Raw genomic sequence first — 12,054 nt, 5'->3', positions numbered from 1 at the left:
CGATTCTTGAATCTATTCGAAGGAGAAACGTATACGAAAATTCTGCTCTGACAGAAAAGTTGCAAGTTGATTGGCTACTCGCATGGCTTTAACCAATAGACTTTCAACTTTTCTGTCAGAGCAGAGTTTTCGTATACGTTTCTCCTTCGAATAAATTCAAGAATCGAGCCCCGGGACACAGTTCTTGAATCGTGGACACAAGGCTTTACGCAAGTTACGCTCCATGTGAAGTCGCCCTCAGGTTTCTCTCTGCCTGCAACCAATAGCGGACGTTCTCCCGACTCTCCCTTGAGAGTCTCGAGCCAATCTCAGCCTTGTTGCGTCTATGACCGCATCGATTGTCACATTTCGCACAAGACTCGCACCAGCTCGCACGCGTTCACGATGGCTGCCCCGGCGAAAAAGCGTGAGATCCAGAAAAATCTGCACGAGGACGACGACAACAACGAGAAAAGCGTCTCGTCCAGCAGCGAAGAGGAGGAGTATGGGGTCGCGGACGAGGTGAGACATGGCTTACTTGTATCGACGATACTTGTTACAATTGAGAGGTTAACCGCCCAAGGCGAGCCACGCGGTCGCGCTCTTCTCGCGTAGTTATTTCTTTCGTTCCAATTCGCCCAAGAGCGCGATACATTTTTAACGTGCACGCGAAAATGGCTGTCGAGGCGGTCTCGTGCGGATGACAACGCCGTTCGATCGTTATTCTGGCATAAATATGTAGTTGCTGCTCGACAAGAGACGAAATATTATCAGTTCGATGTAATGTTCTTTAACAGCTGTTCTACAACGAGTTGTCGGTCGTTAATCAGAAGCTACGACTACGGCTGCGGTCTACTTGATGCTACAAATTACAAATTCTTTCGAGTTCAATTCCCCTTCCTGTTAATACAGAAAGATGAAGAAGACGAGCGCTTCGAAACATTTGCAGCCTCAAGCGGACCGCAGTCTGTACGTTCGGTCCTTCCTCTTTTGTCTAGAAAGACGAAGACCCAACATGTAGACCAGACTTTTGACTTACGACCAACGACCCGTTGTAGAACGGCTGTAATATTTACCGTATGAATACTGGGTCTCGAGCTGAGGAAAATGTATCTTAACAAAGATAAGGAAGCTACTTTAAAGCTTGCTTTAAATTGATTCTGCATTAATTTTTGGAAATATGTGCATCCATATCACGTGAGTGCATAATTACGTGTTACACCATTTTGTGCAAGAGATGCAACAGCAGTTTGGAATTAGCTTTTGTAGTTTTAAAGCAAATTGTTAAGAACGTAGTCGCAGCTTCACGAGGGAATTGTTTTACTTTTGCAACACGGAAAGGTTTAGCTTAAAAAATTAATAAAATGCGTAGGGCATTTTGTCGCTGTGTTCTCACCAAAGCAGAAAGCTGCGGTTATTTCAGACGGGACAATCTTCCATTTCTGTCTCGTTCAAATATCGCATACAATACATTTACGTTATTATCGCATCAGCGCGTATCTCTCAAACTAACCTAGCTAACCCAGAAAGATCAATTAATTCGTTTGAAAAATACTACACGTACGTTTACGTTTTATAAAACGAGAGTGGTATTAAGTAATAAATATGAACCTTAGGACATGGAGCTTCAAGTAGACTTTGAAGGTCGCAATCCACAAGATCCAGACTATCATGGAATTAAAACATTGCTGCAACAACTTTTCCTGAAGGCACACATCGACTTGGGTGGGCTCACAGATTTAATAATATCCCAAAATTACGTAGGATCTGTTGTTAAACAATCAGAAGAGGTAGAAGAGGAATCCGACGACGATGACAATGACATCAACGACGTATTTGGTATCACAACTGTTGTCAACGTCTCAGATAAGCAGGTAAATAAATTTGATAATGATATTATCAAATAAAAACACGTACTGTCGATCTCTGTCGATTCTATTAAACAAAAAACTTTTTTTTTAGAATATTTTATGTGTACAACAACTTAGAGATCTATTGAAGCAGTTGGCAGAGGAACACGCAACTGACGCAGTTAACACTATGATTAAAAATGTGTTGGAGAACGACTCGGCGCAGCTGGGTTTGCTCATTAATGAAAGATTCGTCAACATTCCCGCCAAGATTTCAGTGCCACTTCTTGAGAATCTAATTTCCGAGCTGAAACGTGCCAATAGCAAAAATATGCCGTTTAACTTTTCCTATTACATACTTATATGTAAATTATACAAGACCAAGAGTAAGAGAGTCGAGAGAATGACGTTGATGAAAATCGACCGTGGGCCACCAATATTATGGAGTAATCCGGAGGAGGAGTTCTTTGCGGAAGAGGCTATTGCTAGTTTCGAATTTTCCGTCAAGGAAGAAGCGGACAGTGGTTTATCCGGAACGTGGGATGAAACGGCCGAGCAGATGATACCTTACAGACGAGTTTTACTTATCGAAGCGTCCAAGCTGCAATCGATATTTGATAAAATACAAAGTCAGTTTTCTTAATTGGTTTCATGGCAATTATTATTTTCTTAAACCAGCGATACCAATGAATCCCGTGCAAAACTTTATATATCAGCAAAAATGTTTCTCAAAGAGGAGTTTCTTGTATATCCGCGCGTAACGTGAAGGTACGTTATATTAAGCTTTATAGAATATGCGACTTTTACACAATACTATTTCTATACTATGATATTTCTAACAATTTCGCCCACGCTTGGTTTCATTCTCTCGTCTTTATTTCTCTTAACGTGTAAGTTACAAAATGTGTTTATAAAATGACTGTTGATTTTGTGTTACACTTGGTCTTTTTACATATATATATATATAATATAAAAATTACTTTTACAATTGAATAAATAGATTTCGCGTAAATTTAGGTTGAGCAAGACAGATCTATAAGACAAACTGTACACGTAGAATAACAAGGACATATATTGTACTGTGAAGTAATGGCGATATATGATTTAGCCGATTATTTGTCAAACTTTTGTCGGAATTGCAAATTGTCAAACAATTTTCACTACTATGACGCTGTATCTGTAAACTTGAACGATTGTCTTATTGGCTTGGCTCTTCGTCTCATAGTACCAAGAATATTTAACATTTCCGAAACTGCTGGCGGTTTACTCTCCGCTTCTTGTCGCCTTTTCCGCTCTTCTTCTCTTTGTTTCTGAAACCAACGTCTTGCTCAAATATGCATATTAAAATCGCCGAAAAAGAATACTGCGTTTTGTTCGAAAACACAAATACTGAAAAGATGTGCGGATTAAAAGAAAATGTATGTAAAATTAATGGCACTTTAAACACGTGTATGATGTATTCTAAATATTTGCATTTAATCCAACTTACGTCCGTTTGCTTCAACGTGAAACGCCCGCCTTTAATTTGATTGATAATATCGTCGATAGCTGAAAATGAATGCATACGATATCGCAGTGTATAACTTTCATACGTTTACAATAAAACAAAATAATTGAAAAGGCCAATAAAACAATGGATTGTACAATTACCGGGTTGTTGGGCGACCGCGGGGGTTTTTCTCGGCGCAATGCCGAGCATATTTTCCATATCGCTTACAGCCGAGGTCAATTTTTCTTTAGTCAGCAATTTTATCGACGACTGACCAATCGTCGACACCGGCGGTGGGGGAGGGGGTGGCGGTGGCGGTGGCGGTTTCGAAACTTTCTCCTCTAACTCGCTGATTTTCTGTTTTAAGCAACGCACGACGTTCTCCAGCTCCTCCGCCGATTTCTCAGCCCTTTCGGCTCTCTGAACAACTACTTCTAATTCAGACTCCGCGAACTTTAACTTCTCCTCGACAATCTCAAATTCTACATTCGATTCTTTTTCCTCTAACTTTTCCTGTAATATCTGCACTTGAGAAGCATGACTTTGCTGCTCCTCCTCCAGTTGCCTCTTTAGGGATTCCACCTCTTGCAAAACGGCTAACAATCTCCCATTCGGGTCGTCTCCCACCTCAGCCATAAGAAGAGCGCTTTGGTGCGCCAAGACATTTCGTTCTTTCTGGACCTAAACGAGCACTCGACCAATCAGTACGATATATAAGAGTGACTTTAGATACAATCTTTAATGCACTTGGACTTTGAAATATTCCTTTTTGATTTTTTTCTATCGCACGTGCCGTTTGACAAAATATAATCTTAAACAATATGAATAATTTTTAAGTGAAATCGTGTGTTCACGTAATTAAATCGAAGACGCACCCTCTCAGCTTCCATCCTTAGAATTTTCGCACTTTCCCTCTCGCGATCGCATTGCGTCTTCAGAGTCTGCACCTCCTCGGTCACCATTTTCGTGACTCTTTCCATGTTCTCCTTGTGTACTTTCATCTCATTAATTTTGCCCTCACCTGCAGACAGACATTCGGTCAGCGTTTACCGCGTCTTACCTACCGTGAGGATTTAACGGGAGATTTTGTTTCACCTTTTTGTCGGAGGACCCTTTCCTCCTCCAGCTGCGTGGTCAGCTGCGTCACCTGCTCCTGCGCCTCGAATTCCTGAAGCCGGGCGGAATGAAGTTCCGTTTGTAGTCGCGCTATTTCGCCACTCAGGTCTGAAAACGGATGTTTCAATTAAGACTTTGTTTCATTGTCATTTGTCTCATTCTGCCAACTTTGTTTAACGCAACCGCATTTTAATCGCGAATCTCGCGGAACCAAGTACCGCTCGAACCGAACAAAATCAGTCGCACCGACCTTTCACAGTTTGCCTAAGCTGCTCCAAATCATCAAAATTTGTGTCCACTTCATCGGACACGTCGAAGTGCAGCGACTCGTCCGGATTGCTGTGTAGAAGCTTCTGCGCTACGATTTGAGACCTTCGCTTCAGCTCGCGGTTTTGTCGGTACCACTATACAATAAAATCCTTTTAGAACAATATATATTGTACATTCCATCTCACTTAATCGACATAATTCTTTTGTGTGTACGAATTATTATAGATGATATGTAAATTATGACAGATCGGTCTACTACCGGGAAAAACCTGGGAACGTGTAATTCTCAGGGAATTCTTTCTTTCGTCTCGGAAATCAGGGAAATTGTGTCGAAATTATCTCCTCATTTTGTATCTCGCGAACAGTCGAAAGTTAATCGAACGACCAAGTTGAGAAAGTTAGTGAAACTTATAAATGTGTTTGGGAAGTGAACTATAATGCTCCGAGCTTCACTCTGTTTAAAAATTTTATTGTCTTTGAAATGGAAGTGCCCACTAATGCCCAGTGGGCATTACTTTATCTTATTATCTTACTTTATCTTTATAATGCCCTAGTAATGCCCAGTTTCCCCCTCGATCGACATTTTAAGTGAATGTTTTGTAAAACTACCATTTTTCTCGTTTGAAAAATTTTATAACTTCTTTATGATTGTGCGAATAAGATACACACTGTGAACAAGACAAGAATAATCTTACGCGATAATTAAATTTATTTTAAATTTGTAGCGAAAACTTTTGCCTGGAAGTTTCAATGAAAATACTTGGAAAATCAGGGAATTTGTTTTCAAAGAATGAGAAGACGGGCAGATCGTTACCTGAGAAGCTTGTTGCATAGCTTTGTGCATCGCGTTCGTTTCCACGTCATACTGATGTTTTAATTGTTCGTATTCCTTACACACCGCTTCGGAAACTGCGGGAGGGATATAAGAATTTAATAACTTTAGAGGAGATTCGTTATGAAGTGAAGCTTCAAGTTCCAGCGAGAAATGACTCGTCCATCGACATCGACGCCGTCAAATTGACGTCGATTCGACATCGATCGACGAATCACTTCTCACTGGGGTACGCCCTTCAGATACGCACCCGTTCGTAACTTCAGCAACTTCTGGTCCTTCTCTTGAACTTGCGACTGCAGCAAGCCATTTTCCCTCTGCAGTTGCTGAAATTTTTTCTCTAAATCCACGTGTTCCTTATTCGCTGCAAAAGATGTTCAATTAGGTACAACACTTAGAATGTAATTCGCTATCGTCAACTATTTTAAGGCATCTTTCTAGTTATTACATTTATAGAACGGCACACGGATGTGCGTGGGTAAAATGAGTCAGAAATCAAACACCGATTGAGTCGACAATCAGATTAAGGTCACATAATCCGTGGAACTATTGAGAAATGATTGATGACGTCATCGTTCATTTCTAAAAAAAGTTTGCATTATAGAACAAAATATAATTCTAGCGATGATGGAGCATAGTCTTTTATTCGGCAAACAACTCGAGGAGCAAAAAGTTGCACTACGCTTACATATTGTACACGCGTTGAAAGTTGCGTTTCTCTAACGTATCGCAAAGTTCTGACTGGCATATTGTCCTATCGTCGCTTCGCTTTTCCTTTTTAACGCCGCATTCCAAATATTATTTTTAAATATCCTTGATGAGACTCTGACGCGTCGCGTTACATTACGCACGAATTGCCTGCTTAATTATGAATCGCATTCGAGGGACTTTGAGAAAACTTTTCGAACGTCTCGCCTCCGCGATGCGGCCAGCAGTTTGCTCTTTAGACGCCCGCACGCCCTTTTCGCGTAAACTCGATCGACCAGCTGCTCGTCCGTTAATCGATACGACAAACCGAGAATGTAGATCCCGCGAGTAGCTCCAGTAACATTCCGTTTCCGTAGCTTATAATTCCATCGTGTATAAACAGTGTGACTAATGGAGCGTCATTGCCTTCATTTTACATGCAGGAGTGAATCACGACGTGATAATCGACCACACGACATTCTCGATTGTCCCTGAATTGTGCGGCGAACGCGCTTTCCATTATTTATGAACTTTCCGACCCATTTGATCGGCTTATCATGCCCCGATACCGAAGGAACTTTCGAAACAAGAGCGGTCTTGTTTCCGATATTCAAGTACAGATGTATATGAATCATTTTATAAACAGCCTGAGGAGTGTATTCTGAAAGAAAATTTTTACTCTACAAGCTCTGCAGCTATTTAGCTTTCTCCTTTTCGCTCTTTCTCTCGTGTGCTACAGAGATACAGCGTTGTAAAGCATTGTTACACAGAATAGACCCTAAGTCACTTTCCTCGCTTCAAGAAATATGATTTATTCGAAGTAATCAGATCGATATAAAATCGCTGTCTATGTGTCAAATCTTTTGAGATGTTAATTCGATAGAAGGCAAAGGTTGAACTTTAAATATAGTATAGTTAACTTGTTATACAAAAATGACGAGCACGCAGGATAGTGAACTCATATTAAGGCTTAGGGTTTAAATCATCTAGTGTAGACTGGGACTAACGTTGCTTAAATTTGAACGTGGCTGCTTACGTTTTCGATCGTGATTAGTCGCTTCTTTCTTAAGCCTATCACACAATGCCAGGCAATAATAGGAATAGGGAATAGAATTTTGATGCGTTGGATTCGTTGGAAATTTACTTCCAACCAATCCAACGCGTCCGAAATTCTATTCCCTGTTCCTATTGCCCGTTGCCTGGCATTGTGTTTGGGCCTTTAAGCTTACCGCTTGAGTGTTTTCATGTATCATCGCCCTAAGATGTGTGTTTAGGGCCTGAGCAGAATGGCTGTCTTGTACTCTAACCCCTGGTCCACAATCTTGCTTCAAGTATAGCCAGCGGCACACGATGCTACTTTTCCTGCTTACAAGAGCCAATCAGGATTTAGCCTTAAATCATCTGATCGAAAACTCTGCATCCTGATTGGCTCCTGTTTAGTAAGCAACCCAGTAGGAAATATAGTATCGTGTACCGTTGGCTTAAGACTTAAGACAGTTAAGCCCGCTGCAGACGATGCTATTTTTCCTGCTGGATTGCTTGCAATTTAGTAAATTACTAGGAATCCTGAATGCTGAGTGGTGCAATGATAGTAATTTACTAAATTGCAAGCAATCCAGCAGAAAAAATAGCATCGTCTGCAGCGGGCTTTATTGTGCGTTACCTCAAGACAAAAGCGGGGAGCACGCCCTTTTGCATAAGTGCATAAGCATATGCATAACGAATTTGATCGGTCCATTTCCTTGTACAGTTGCTTATAGACCAATCAAATTCGTTATGCATATGCTTATACACTTATGCAAAAGTGTGTGTTCCCCGCTAAAGGCTTCAAACATACGTTCTCTTTCGTTCGCATGTAAACAAGACAGCACAAAACAAGATGGCACAAAACAGAGTTTGTCCTTTTCTACGTAACCTCTACCCCCACTGCTCAAATAATGGCAAACGCTCGTTCTAGACACATTATGTCTATGCTTAAGGCTGTCTTAAAGGTATAAGATAGCCATTCTGCTCAGGCCCTTACTTATCGGTGAGTTCAAGATTATGGCAACTGGCCATTATCTAACGTACGTTGTCAAACGGTCGTAATCTAGGGTTCACGTTGACTCCACTGTCGCGTCCATTGACGCTTCTAATTGATAATTACCAGTCTCGCTCTTCTGCAGCAGGTGTTTCCGCCTCTTCTCCGAATCCTCGTACTTGCCCTTCCACTTGCTCTCCAAGAAGCTGTTACTCCTGTTGAGCCTGACGACGTCGTTCGTCTTGCAACCGCTCGCCGGCGTCGTCTTTTCCTCCGATTTTCGCATTTCGAGACTGGGGGCCGACAGTTGATTGTTGTTGCGCGGCCTCAGCTGTACGACTGAAGCCTCGAGCTTCTCGAAGGACGCTCTCTGGGCTGCCACGTTGCCCGTGCCGCGGCCAAGCTTCTCGAAGGATCCTCTGCGTTTCGGAGGACATCTCTCTTGTGCCTTGATCGCGGCCGATATTCTCGGCACCGGAATGTGAGAGTGAATCACGTTCGGGGACGTCCTCGGCGGCTCCGTGCTCAGGACAATGTTGAATTCCGTCCTATTCATGGTGCCTGTGAAAATGAGCACGGTTATTGTCTCGTTTATCGAAAGCTTTGTTAGCGATAATGACGGAGTTGACCATTTCCTGGTCGAAGTATTTTTTTTCTGAGTACAGCAGACCCTCGATTTACAGCGGAACTAACTGAGATGAAAGGACGTCCGTTGATACCGAAACTCTGTTACGTCGAATTTTACCATTTTTTATAACTTTTAATGTAACAGGAGCTTTAATACGGCACTGCCCGATATAAAATGCTCAATTTTCTCACATTTCTGCACCACGTGCCGAGTTGAAACATTTTCTTCTGACTTCTTTCTCATTTCTTGGTGCCATTCCGAATTGCGAGAATTGAGAAATTATTTAATAAATAAAGTCGCAATTTAGAAATCGCAGAAGTACTCTATACGTGACTGTATGATATTACACCTTGAGGCAGACCGAAACAAAGCGAGTCTGCCCTATGCTTTCAATACCAAATGCGATATGAAATGCGCACAATGAGCATTATTAATTATTCGATAAATGCGACAGCCGTTGAACCGAGATTTTACGTAATGCATTAGTTAGGTGAAAAATTTCGAGTACGTGTAGTCAGTGCGTAGTAAATTATCGTTATTATCGTCGTCGTTGCTATTATTGAAGTCATTGAAACAAGAGAATATCGGCACGTAATATCGAACTTCGTTTCGCGTAATTTCGCGGATGAACGCGGCTTCGTTACGATATCAAACGCGTTATATTGATTCCGATAAGTACGCGAATGTATCTTCGTTAAGAAATTCTTGTTCGACAAGTGTTTTGGACGGAGACATTCCTGAAATACACGCGTTTCATTTGCGTACATAAATTCTTTACGAACAACGTCATCGTTAATTCATTAAGTTGCACAATCGATGTCTGCAAAATAACGACCCCGCTTGAAATAATAGAGTGCGATCGGATTGCACGTAATCCAATGTAATCTCGATCATATTCCATCTAATATCTTAAACAGGGGGGAGTTTACGATTTGATTTCTTCCACGATCCGCGATCGATGAATTCAAGATCCAAGAAACGTTTACGTACTCAAATGTACCTATATCGCCGCTCGTTATCTACGGGAAAGATTAATAACATTGGACATTTCTAAAAATAAGCACATTGGTCTCGCCTTCGGGAGTCAAGTTCGGAATAGCTGACGTGTTAAAATATTCTCGCACGCCTAATCCCGATTACTTTACGAACCTTACAAATTTAATTCTCAACTATTGTTATGCCATACTATTGAGTCTAGACCGATACTCAATTCAATTTAAAATAATTCGTAGGGAGAGAAAAGTATCACATTATCTATAACGTAAAGATCATCGAACTGATAAGACCGTATTACTGCGCTGAACTTAAAAACTCAAATGATTGTTGCAATTATTGCGATTAGGTATCCGCATTTGTTCTCACGACATCGCGGCTTTTGGCGGAAAGTTATTGGAGTAGCTCGCGATAAGTTCCGTCATATGTGCAACGCACGCGTTCATTCACGCCGCGAAACCCGCGTTCCCGGAACGGAGGTTCGTGCGTTTCTAAAATAGGACTCCTCCTGAGGTTTACCCGAGAGTTAGGTTTAGACGCACGTGCTGAGCTTCGCGGGAGCGAGGGCAAACAGCTCTCCCGCGGGCCATTTAAAGTTAATTCGTCGGAATGCGCGTCTGCGTCGGGACCCGCGATCGTTAAACCGACGTCGGCCGGAGGGTCGAACGGTTTCTGGCCGCTTTCCCCGATGTTAAAAAGTCCGCCAGGTGCGATCGGCTTCCGTTAACGCCGGGCGTAAATTGCCGTCCCGACTTCCGCCGGGCGCCAACGTCCCCCGGCCTCGCCGGGGCGCGAGGGCCGTGGGCCTCGCCAAAATTCAGCCGGCCGAAAAATCGAGACGCCTCGGCAAGAATACGCGATCCTCACCGACACATTCAAGATGTCAATCAGCCCTCTTCATTTGCATTCGAGTGCGTGCCTGAAGCCGGGAAAGGCGTTCCAGTGCCGAAATCGATAAACCGGGGCGTATTCTCGAAGCGTGTTCAAAATATGGAAACACGTTGCGCGCGAGCGAAAATACGTACGAGTACTTGGTACTTAATAAATTATCCGAGTGAGGGATATTCGTAAAAGGCTGCGGCGATTTAACCTCGACCGCAGACGTGGTCTGTTGATTGCTATCGTTTCATTAGAATTCAATATGGTGATTTGTGAGGAAATGGTGTTTTACTTTATCCGAAAGATCTCAAGGCAAATAACTAACCGATTATTACATTAATATAGATCTATTCTACTTAAATTTGTATATACATGTGTACACGGGGGGAGAATTTTCTTTTAAAATCTACCCTGAAAATCATGTAATCGTGGGACACCGTGGCAAGAATTTTATGAGAGTTTTTTGAAATGTTATCATAGATTTTACTAGAAATTATACTCGGTACACATTTTACTAAAATGTATGGTAAAATTGTCAAAAATTCTTCTAAAGCTCTTCAAGATGCCGTGTTGTCTTACGATTACATGGTTTTCAGGGTTAAGAGAAAATTCTCTCCGTGTATGTCTACACATATACTTTATTTAAAGCGGGAGAGAGTTAATTTAGAACAGAATGATTGTATAGTCTCTCTTTGCCTCGCCTTCGCTGCAACTAGTACAACCAGTGTTCATCGATCGTTGCACTATATCAATTTTACGTATATACATTTCTATACACGTGCACGACATAAATACCGGTGTGCATATTCGACGTCATGCATTAGCGAGCAGCGAGCCAAGTGTCCGATAAAATCCGAATGATAAGGCACGGACTAATTGTAAGTTTACACGACTTGTACCGCGAAAATGTAGAAGATAGTGCCGAGCAAAGCACCTCTACAAGTGAATCGCTCATAATTGACGGAACTCTCGACTAGTCGAGAATCCCTGAAACGTGCGTCGCGTCGCGAACGTTTGCCAGAAAGTGACTGTGACGATTCGTTGTTAATTTACTTGAACATCGTCAATTAGATTAAGGCCCGGTTTCACCGACGTTGTTTAACTTTAAACTTAGCTCAATTCATGCTTTGTCTCCTCTTAACTGATACTTTAGAACGAGACAAACTTGACCTCTGTGAAGTTGGCACCTCATGTCTCAAAAAATAATTTTTTTTTTACAGTTCTGAATGCACCCCGAAGAGTTCTAGAGTTCCTTATAAATTTTAAACATAGTTCTGGCGAATTAACCTAAAAAAGTTAAATTTGAAACTT

At 41.8% G+C, this 12,054-nt stretch overlaps 2 protein-coding genes across 3 annotated transcripts in view; one reads left to right on the top strand and one right to left on the bottom strand.

Moving 5' to 3' along the window:
• Positions 1 to 318: 318 nt before the first annotated feature.
• LOC105565969 (protein BCCIP homolog) lies at positions 319 to 2,478 on the top strand. The gene is made up of 3 exons (XM_012019603.1): positions 319 to 501; positions 1,596 to 1,853; positions 1,942 to 2,478. Exons 1-3 carry the CDS (start codon positions 385 to 387, stop codon positions 2,470 to 2,472), a joined length of 906 nt encoding a protein of 301 aa, XP_011874993.1. The 5' UTR covers positions 319 to 384; the 3' UTR covers positions 2,473 to 2,478.
• Positions 2,479 to 2,864: 386 nt separating this feature from the next.
• Positions 2,865 to 12,054, bottom strand: part of LOC105565967 (shootin-1-like) — a 12,646-nt gene continuing 3,456 nt past the window's right edge. The window contains exons 2-10 of one of the 2 annotated variants that reach the window (XM_012019602.1): positions 8,370 to 8,804; positions 5,787 to 5,900; positions 5,519 to 5,613; positions 4,685 to 4,838; positions 4,414 to 4,542; positions 4,194 to 4,339; positions 3,480 to 3,999; positions 3,319 to 3,377; positions 2,865 to 3,139 (exon numbers count right to left, since the gene is read on the bottom strand). In XM_012019602.1, coding sequence (XP_011874992.1) covers positions 2,993 to 3,139; positions 3,319 to 3,377; positions 3,480 to 3,999; positions 4,194 to 4,339; positions 4,414 to 4,542; positions 4,685 to 4,838; positions 5,519 to 5,613; positions 5,787 to 5,900; positions 8,370 to 8,804 — 1,799 coding nt within the window. In that variant the 3' untranslated portion in view covers positions 2,865 to 2,992. Of the gene's footprint in view, positions 3,378 to 3,479; positions 4,000 to 4,193; positions 4,340 to 4,413; positions 4,543 to 4,684; positions 4,839 to 5,518; positions 5,614 to 5,786; positions 5,901 to 8,369; positions 8,805 to 12,054 lie in introns of both variants that reach the window. The other variant, XM_012019601.1, reaches the window with a different exon arrangement.

This window comes from Vollenhovia emeryi, unplaced genomic scaffold (assembly GCF_000949405.1).
Source record: "Vollenhovia emeryi isolate VEMERY1.0 unplaced genomic scaffold, V.emery_V1.0 DF939148.1, whole genome shotgun sequence".
NCBI classification, from domain to species: domain Eukaryota; kingdom Metazoa; phylum Arthropoda; class Insecta; order Hymenoptera; family Formicidae; genus Vollenhovia; species Vollenhovia emeryi.
This window is presented reverse-complemented; position numbering and strand designations above follow the sequence as displayed.